Genomic DNA, 9,401 nt, shown 5'->3' with positions numbered 1-9,401 from the left:
GGAACTCAAATGGTGAGCGCTGAGGTAAAGGAGTGGAATGGGCCAACAATTATAAAAGCTGTAGTTTTATTTTTAAAACTGTCATGGCACTGCATTTCTCTGGGTTGATCTAGGTGGAGACAATATTTACAAATAAAGTATTTAAGTCTTTTATTTGTTTATATCATTCCGTAAAGTAAAGATGCTGATTGTTTTTTTTTTGTTTGTTTGTTTTTTTTGGGGGGGGGGTCAGGCTTGTAGGGTGTTTGTTTTGTCGGGACAACGCCCACTCGCTCCGAGAGAAAAACTGGCCGCATTTCCCATTCAGATGCACGCATCCTTACCATAAACAATCTTTGATCTTTGGAATCTCGACTCTTTGTTGTTGCGCTTCAGCCAACCACCACCCGGCTCTGAGAGGGAACGCCCACAAAGCTGGGAGATCCGTCCAATCAGAGCGCGTCTCCGGCAGGACTCCATTTCGGTGGACGGGGTATCCTGCTGGCCGCTGGCTGGAACCTGTTGCTCCGTAGTTCCGTGTTGTGCAATGGACGGGTGAGTTATCCCATCGACTTCACACTGCTTTTAAATGTACTTTGCGGCTGTTTCCGCGCACCGGTTAGAGCAGCGAGCTGATCGTTCGGTCAGTTGTCATATTTCTCCCAGGGAGCAGCTGCTTCTCTCGGGGTGAGCCCAGCTGTCGGAGAAGTTGTGTTTTGAGCAGTAAGCCGAGCTAGCAGCGTTAGCCTCACACAGCGGGCCATTATCTGCGGACACAACTCCGAAACACCCCCAAACATCACGTCTTTACCTTAACAAATATATTTATTTTACGTGTAGCACGACTTCCTAAACCCAACTAAATGCCTGGTTTATAAATAAGCTGTGGGAAAAGTCACTAAAACAGCGGATATAACTTTCAGCTCGATGTTTCTTACGAACGCTGTGTTTTATCGTACATACCTTTATTTTAATTAGCAAATTTTTTTAATTAAAAACGTAACTTCACCAAATTAATCCTGTGCCGAATTGATGATCTGCCTCTAATGATGAACGTAAAATGTAAAAGTCTTGATTTGTTTGGTTTTAATACTCGTGAACAAAAGAGAAACTTTAAAAATAGGATAATGCACTCGGAGTTTGGTTCATCAGCTCAAAGCTGTAAACGGAAGTAATTTAATTTAATTAAAAATAGGTGGATTTTGTTGGCTTTTATTATTTTAATTAAGACTGTTGTTTGAAGTGACAATAGATTTAAAGTGGTAGAAGATCCAGCTGATGGTTTATTTTTAATTTCTATTATTTGTGGATGAAACCTCTTTAATTTAACTGAAAAAAACTTATTTAATTTAATATTTTCTCACATCAGGAGGGGATTTTACCTGAATACAGATCTTAAATCAGGCCAAAGGTGACAAAACATGAATTCAAACTACAGATGGTTAATTTTATTTTTGAATATTTGTCTCATTTTGAGATCTGCAGGCTCTTAATATCAGGTTAGTGTTAGAATATCATGTTGATAACAGGGTTTTAAATTAAAATAAGGAACACTGACCGAACAAATACAAACAGGCCGGCGTTTGAGTTTTATCTTAACAGCTCAGCGCTCAGGATTTACACCATTTTAGCAGAAAATGTCCAACAAACTGATTAAATTACTTTAAATAAAAAGCAGCTAAAACAACAAATTAAAGTGGCTTTCTGTGTTCAGCAGCAGATAAGAACCTGATTCTTTAGCTCTGAGAAGAGGTTTTATCTCTGAAACGTGAAGACCAGCTTATTTCCGTTTTAGTTTCAGGTCGATTCGTGACTTGAGGCCGGTGCTCGGAGGGTTTGTAGCCCGCCTCTAGCCTGTTAGCAGTTAGCTTCAGCTGCTCCCTGGAAATAAAAACCAACAGCAGATGTTCGTCTTCCTCGTGTGAATACTTGTGCTTCGTCAGGAGCCCCGAGGGGTCTTCCTCCTGCTGGTTTACGGGCCGTCAGGCGTCGGCTCAACCAGCCGGTTTCAGGTCTGAAGGGAGGGACGTGTCCTTGTTTCCTCGTCTCTTCGTGTCTTCTTCGCCGTGTCTCCTTCATTTTACGGGTTTATTTGTAACATCAGACTTTTTTAAAAGGCCTAAAATCAGCTGAATGTCCTGTTTTGAGGATTTAACAAAAACCGTTTAGGTTATGAATAGTTAATATCTTACCTGTTGTAGATGGCTTTTAATCTGAAGCTAAAGAGTTAAAAATAATAACACGACTTTGTGAGTTTTTCTACGTAAAAAAAGAAATAATTTTTTTTATTTGATGAAATAAAAGAATCCTAGCTTTATTTAAATCTATTAACAGCTGTCACCTGATGAACAGACTGACCTGTGAGCGCCTGATTTATCTGTCTCTGTCAGGAAAACATCGGAACCTGCTCACCATCAGAACCAACGGTTTCAGTTGTTCCTAAACGGTTGGTTTTCTGCCCTGGAAAATGTTTTCATAAACGGTGAAATCTGGAAGGATTTTATGTTTTAATAACTTTTATAATAATGTTTGTGTCTAATCGTTCCATCAGATTGAATAAATAAATAAAATATTCAGGCTGGAAGCTGATCTGTGTCTTCGGGTATTCGCCCTCGGGTGGATTTACCTGCAGCTTTGGGTTCTGAAGGTTGGGGGTCGGGTTCTGCTGCTTCATAACTGGTCCAAAAAGGAAACAGGAAATGGATTAAAAAAGAAAGAAAGAACCGGTTTGTTGTTGCACCGAGTGTCGGATCCTCCCTCCGAATTTAAAGGTCCGGGTGTTGTTTCCAGAGAAGGTCAAAGGTGAGGAGCCGAGTGTGTGGCGGCCATCTCGGCGTTCGAGGCGTTGATCCGATGGTTTGATGTCTGAGAGTTTCAGGAACATCTGGTGGATCAGGCGGGCTTCAGGTGCAGATTGTTCCTGTGGGAACTTGTTTTACGGAGCAGGAAGAACTGATCTGGAGTTCTACCTGGCGCGTGGTTTGATCCGGTCACGTTCTTGTTGGTTCTGGAGAGTTTTTAAAGTTGTTCTTGCTTGACTGATCGCTAACGTGTGCGGCCGGAACGTTTCAGCTGGTTCTGATAGGAACCGGTTCTTCACTCCTGTCCGGTTCCTCTGTGGTTCCTGGTGCTGGAGTCAAAATGGAGCCAGGAACACTTTCAAACTGCTTTAATATCTGCCCTCTTTTTTACTTCATGTGTTCTTTTTGTTGAGCAATTCTGCCTCCATGTTTGTTTCTAACTCCTCCTGCAGACTTCGGCTTATTTTTAAGCTGTTAATATACCAAAACTTTCAGGCTTGTTTAGGAGCCGGCTGCTCTGACTTTAGGGTTTTGGAACTTTTATGCTAATGTTTAACTTTATTTACAAACATTCCCCCTTTAGAAAACCACAGAGACCTCTTTAATTCTTAAAAATCTGCTTCTAGCTTTTTGCTAACTTTTAGCTCGTCTTTTGTAGCATTGAACTTTCAGCTACTTTCACTTTTTAATTTGATTTATATTTTTGCTGCCTTTAGCTAGTGTTTGCTCCTTTCCGCTGACTCAGCCTTCCCTGAATTTGAGCAGAAAATCATTTTTTTCTGCTTTAAAGCGACGCAGGTTTGGTTCTTTGATCCGGTTAAGGTTCTGAGTTTAGTTATCCAGGGGGAACGTGTGAAACCCCCAGAAGGTTCTGGTTCTCTCTGCTCCGCCGGGCTTCCCTCAGCTTCCAGCTCCTCTTTGTTTTTGTTGTTTTTGCTGCTGTTTATGAGTTTTTCTCCCCGCTGCTTCTAACACGCTGTCTTCTCTTTACAGCAGTGTCCAGCACGATATAACAGTCGGTACTAAGGTAGGAACCTCTGCTTCTTCTCCTTCTGTTCTCCTCTCCGTCTGCTTTGTTCTGGGTCTTGCTGCTGGGGTCGGCGCCGGGTGTCGGACACGACGGAGGCCCGGTGGAGTTAGGGATAACCAGACAGGAGACAGGGCCTAAAGAACTGACGACTCGCCTCAGTCAGAATAAACAATCCCGTCTCGTTCCTGCTGACTTGGTCGGATCGTCGAGATCAGTTCTTTAAGAACCTGTCTGGGTGTTACAGGTTCTGACAGCAAAATAACTAAAAAAGTACGGTGCTCTCAGTGCTTCGTGTGGATGTCCAGCCTCTGGAGTTCCGTGTTCCGCCGGCGTCGTCCCTCCGTCCTCCATTTGACCTTCTGTCACCACGAGACGGAGAACCGACTTCATGAGTTCTGATGAGAACAGTTCTGTCTGTGGAGGCGTTCAGGTTCCCCAACTGAAAATACAGATAAAGAAAATTGATTATTATTCTAAAATCGTTCTGATTCAGTTAGGATTCCCCAAATCTTTGGAAATCGTTGTTGCATACTGGTTCTGTCAGCTGCTGAGGTTCTGTCTGCTGCTGATGAGGTTCTGTGGGTTTTGCCTGCTGCTGCTGAGGTTCTGTGGGTTCTGCCTGCTGCTGATGGATTACTGATGTGGTTCTGTCTGAGGGATTAGAGATCCCGGTGGTCCAGCTCAGGCCCGAACTTCCTCTGGGTTCCTTGAACATTCTGCGAAGTTCTGCTCGTAGAGAAGGATTCTGAAAACCCTTCAGTCGTTCAGGAAGTTTGTTCTTTAATCCTCAGAACATCTCTGACTGAACCTTTAGTCGTTCCTGAATGGTGACGTTAGAACCACTCATAAACTCTGTGACCTAGAACTGAGTTCTGTTCGTTAGAACACATCCAGGAAGGGATTTGTGTCGGAAAACAGAACCTCTGATGTTTTTCTGACTGAATCCGTCATTTGTTCTTCCAGGTTTTCTGTTGGTCTTCATGTTCTTGTTTAGAACTCGGCTCGGATCATTTATTTGTTCCTCGTTGTTCTAAATGTTCGCAGAGCGACGCTGTAAAACCTGCTGAGTCATCGTTGAACTGCGGCTCAACAAGTCGGGTTAGTTCCAGAACGACTCTCAGCTACTACCACACCAGATTACAGCTCAGTACCTGCAGAACCAGGTTTGTGTCTGCTGGTGTGGATTGGCTGTGGCGGCCATCTTGACTCCATAAGTTAACGAGTTCTAGATGCAGATCTGAGGGTGAGATATTTTGCTAACAGAGACACAGGCATGCTCCCGGTCCTTCTCAGTAATCAAGACGTGGTTTATGGTGTCAGAACCAGAACCAGGCGGAGGCCGGGGAGCAGGAAGTGATGAGGAGGAGGGAGGGATGAAGAGCGGGGGGAGGGGTCCAGCTCCTCTTTCCTCCTCGGGGAGTAACCTGATGCCGGGTCCGCTCAGAGGACCCGCTCCAGACCCAGAGCCGGACCACAGAGTCCACCTGCAGGTCTCAGGTTCCCCTGAAAACAGAAACCATCGGGTCGTTCTCACCTGAGGAGTCGGAACGAGAGGAACGTATCAGGAACGTTTAACGCCTGGAGCCAAATCTGCAACGTTCCTCAGTTTGATGAGCCAATCAAAACTCATAAAAACAACAACAAAAAGACCCACTCTTCTTTCCAGCGTTGTTTCAGTTTGTTACTTCCTGTCCTGATGTGGAAAACCTTCGAAATAAAAGCTGGACTTTTATTTTGTCTCTGGACTGTTTGATTAAAAAACTTTAGTTTGTTGACATCAACAGATAATAAAACCAAAACAAAAAGATGTTTGTTTGTTTTTAGTCTTCCTGTGTTTCCTCCGTGGTTCTGGTGACGTTTGTTTAATATTTAAGGAACCGGAACGAAGCCGGACTTTGCGTCTGGAGCTGCTCTCCTCATCCGGGCCGGTTCTAAAGACTCGGGAGAGATCGGGTCGGACTCCCGACGACCCGAGCCTCACTTCGTTTGGGTCCCCGGTTCGTTGGTCTGTTTGTCCTCGGGGGGGAGCGGTTCTGTTGGGCCCAGTTCTGAGAGATGGAGATGCAGATGGCGGCTGGGTCGCGGCGCTCGGGTTTCTGCTGGTTTTATTATTCATGTCAGGAGCTGTAAGGAGATCTGAGCAGCTTTGTCCACATTCAAACAAAACTTCTGTTCAGGTTCCTCAGACAGGAACGGACCTACAGAACCTCATTCCAGGCAGGGCTGTGGGACGGTTCTCCTGAGAAAAACGTCTTTAAGGAACCCGTCAGAATAAAAGTGACGTAAAAAAAAACCAAACATTAAATCTGTGAAGGAATGCATATCACCCGCTGCCTGTCCTGTGGTGGGACCTTAAAGGATGACACGCTGAGACACGCTGAGACACTGTGGGACATGTCTGCTCTCAGACTACTGATTGAGGGCGAGCTGTATCTCAGGGGTTTTTGATTTTGGTTGCGACGGCCATCTTGGATTGGATTGGGTTGTAGACGGAAATGTTCGATATTTTTAATCCCTGAAAGTTTTGTTAGAATTCATCCCGTCGTTCCAGAAACCAGACAGGAACATTGTTGCCTGTTCTCAATGAGGCCAACTGTTACACAAAGGGATTAACCGGCAGAGAAAAGCTGTCAGTTAGAAACGTTGATTTAAAGATGTATTTTAGTTCCTGGGATCCCTGGATGGTCTTTTATTTAGATTACAGCTAAAATAAAGATTATTTTCTCATTTTTTGCACCCTCCTTCTGAGTGTTTTTAACAGAACGAGTCACAAATGGACATAAAAGGTCTAAAGGCTTTTATTGTGAAGGTAATGGGGAAAGGAGGTTTGTGTTGTTTGGACGGAGCGGCTCAGGTCCTGCAGCAGCAGTGGATTCAGCCTCGGTCTGTTTTTTGGTGTCTGTTTCTCATTGAGCTCAGGAATTCGCCCCCGGCGGTGCGGCACAGGGACGAAGGACGGTTCCTTCGCTGTGACCTCATTGGTTTGTAGTTTCCGTCTTCCTCCTGACAGTCGGACCTGAGCGCGGTCCTGCGTTCCGCTCTTCAGGGACATCTGGTGGTTAAAAACAAAACTGTCAGCTCAGACGCCAAACAGGAGGTCTAAAGTTAGGATCCGTCCTTCGGGTCAGAACCGGACTCTGGTTCCCAGATTATTTCTTTAAAATCTCTGATGATGTCCTTGTTTCTGTTTTATTTCCTAAAAGTGGTAAAATCCTGTAGTTTTAACATTTGATACATTGAGTGTGTTTCATTTTCTGTCTTCTCGTTTCTCCTGATGACCAAATATTAACCTAAATGTTTGTGTCCCATATTATCTGTAGAACCGATGTTTCTTGTTTTTCTTCCAGAGAGGATCTGACGAGCTTTTCTCCAGCGTTTCCAACAGCCCATATATCATGAGCACCACAGGTGAGATCACTCAGAAAACAGGCGGAAACTGATTTTTCTGAAAAAGTTATGTGCCGGGAGTTCAGGTCTTCATTTCCGGTTCCGCCATAGGTCCCGTTGAATTAAAAACAAAATAAAAGCTTGTCTTTGGTTTAACTATTGCAGTTAAAAAAAAACAAAAAAAAAACTTACCCCTTTTTTATTTTTGCAATTGCCATTTTTCTAATTTCGTTTTAAAAACAAAAAAACACAAGCTTGTTCTGTTTTTGCAATTTTATTTTGAAACGAACAAACCAAGGACACGGATTGTTTGACTACTAAGATACAAAAATATCTGTTTGGTTCAAACGAAAAAGAGAAAGAAGTTCCCAATAAAAGTGGTCCTCCTCCCTGCTGAACCCCGGGACTCGTATCGTCTCACCTTGTCTTCAACCCTCTGTTTCCTCTGCAGCCAATGGCAACGACAGCAAGAAATTCAAAGGTGACATAAGAGGTCCCAGCCTGCCGTCCCGGGTCATCCACATCCGCAGGCTTCCCTGCGACATCACAGAGGCCGAGGTGATCAGCCTCGGTCTGCCGTTCGGAGACGTCACCAACCTGCTGATGCTGAAAGCCAAAAACCAGGTCCGAGAGAAGCCGGACTGCGGGGTTCCTGATTTCTCCTCTGCTGTGTCTGAGTTCTCCCGCTTTTCTTTCCCCTCAGGCTTTCTTAGAGATGAACTCGGAGGAAGCGGCTCAGAACATGGTGGGTTATTACTCCACGGTGATGCCCGTCATCAGACACCAACCTGTCTACGTCCAGTTCTCCAACCACAAGGAGTTAAAGACGGACAACTCCCCCAACCAGGAGGTAAGAGGAGCGCTCATACTCGTCTGTTAGCTCCTGTTAGCTCCTGTTAGCTCTCGCTAACCCTCCGTCCTGTCTCAGAGGGCCCAGGCTGCCCTCCGGGCCCTCAGCTCCTCCCACGTGGACATGCCGATGGCGGCGCCGAGCACCGTGCTGAGGGTGGTGGTGGAGAACCTGCTGTACCCGGTCACCTTGGACGCTCTCTGTCAGGTAACCACAACAAAAACTCGCTGCAGGCGTCCCACACGTCTCTAAAACTAGCATGTTGCTAACACGTTAGCTCAGCTTCAGTCCTTGAGCCTGAAGGCTTTCAGAGGAGGGTAATTTTGAAGACACGAGGACTCGGTTCCGTCTCGTCGTTTGAAAACCTTCATTCCTGATTGTTTTTTTTTCCCTCAGATCTTCTCAAAGTTCGGCACCGTGCTGAGGATCATCATCTTCACCAAGAACAATCAGTTCCAGGCTCTTCTGCAGTATTCGGATGGACCGTCGGCCCAGGCAGCCAAACTGGTGAGCGACAGTTAGTCCCCGGCGTCTCCGGTGTCTCCAGCGGTGAACGGGTGTCTCACGTGATTGTCTTCCAGTCTCTAGATGGACAGAACATCTATAACGGCTGCTGCACCCTGAGGATCAGCTTCTCCAAGCTCACCAGCCTCAACGTCAAATACAACAACGAGAAGAGCCGGGACTTCACCAGACCGGACCTGCCCTCCGGAGAGAGCCAGCCCGCCATGGAGCACCCGGCCATGGCTACGGCGTTCAGTAAGGCCTCCACCGCGCCGATGCCACAAGCTAAAGATCCAAACCACCGGCAAACAGGAAATGGGGAAAAAAAAGAGAGAAATTTAATTTTCTGTATAAATACAGAGGGAATGAATCAAAGCTGAGCTAAAGAAGCTGAAATTAGGCTGTTAAAGCCAAAAGGAGAACACCAGCTAGAAGCTAAAATAAGCTAAATGCTAAAAGTTTAAATTAGAAGCTGCTAAAGGCTAGCTAAAAGTAGTAAAACATTAGCTAAAAATGAAAATAAGCAGACTGCTAGCTAAAAGCCAAAAATAGCAAAGCTAAAGTTCAAGGTAGTAATACTGAAATTTTACTTAAAGGTAACAAAAGGCACCGATTCTGTTCATAACGTTTATGGACAGAATTTCTAGACACAGCCAAGGTGTTGAAGGGATCCGTTTTGGTGGCCTTAGGATCGCATCTCTGCTTTTTGCAGATGATGTGGTCCTATTGGCTTCATCAGACCGTGATCTACAGCTCTCGCTGGAGCGGTTCGCAGCCGAGTGTGAAACGGCCGGGATGAGGATCAGTGCCTCCAAATCCAAGGCCATGGTCTTGAGCCGGAAAAGAGTAG

The 9,401-nt window shown here is 45.3% G+C and overlaps 1 protein-coding gene across 3 annotated transcripts in view; it reads left to right on the top strand.

The window, feature by feature from the left end:
- The first annotated feature begins 424 nt into the window (after positions 1 to 424).
- Positions 425 to 9,401, top strand: part of ptbp1b (polypyrimidine tract binding protein 1b) — a 19,003-nt gene continuing 10,026 nt past the window's right edge. For all 3 annotated transcript variants that reach the window (XM_017437595.3, XM_017437598.3, XM_017437594.3), the window contains exons 1-8: positions 425 to 534; positions 3,774 to 3,807; positions 7,158 to 7,218; positions 7,649 to 7,821; positions 7,901 to 8,047; positions 8,126 to 8,254; positions 8,444 to 8,554; positions 8,629 to 8,806. In XM_017437595.3, coding sequence (XP_017293084.1) covers positions 527 to 534; positions 3,774 to 3,807; positions 7,158 to 7,218; positions 7,649 to 7,821; positions 7,901 to 8,047; positions 8,126 to 8,254; positions 8,444 to 8,554; positions 8,629 to 8,806 — 841 coding nt within the window. In that variant the 5' untranslated portion in view covers positions 425 to 526. The remainder of the gene's footprint in view (positions 535 to 3,773; positions 3,808 to 7,157; positions 7,219 to 7,648; positions 7,822 to 7,900; positions 8,048 to 8,125; positions 8,255 to 8,443; positions 8,555 to 8,628; positions 8,807 to 9,401) is intronic.

The sequence above is a fragment of the Kryptolebias marmoratus genome, linkage group LG18 (assembly GCF_001649575.2).
Source record: "Kryptolebias marmoratus isolate JLee-2015 linkage group LG18, ASM164957v2, whole genome shotgun sequence".
NCBI lineage: Eukaryota > Metazoa > Chordata > Actinopteri > Cyprinodontiformes > Rivulidae > Kryptolebias > Kryptolebias marmoratus.
This window is presented reverse-complemented; position numbering and strand designations above follow the sequence as displayed.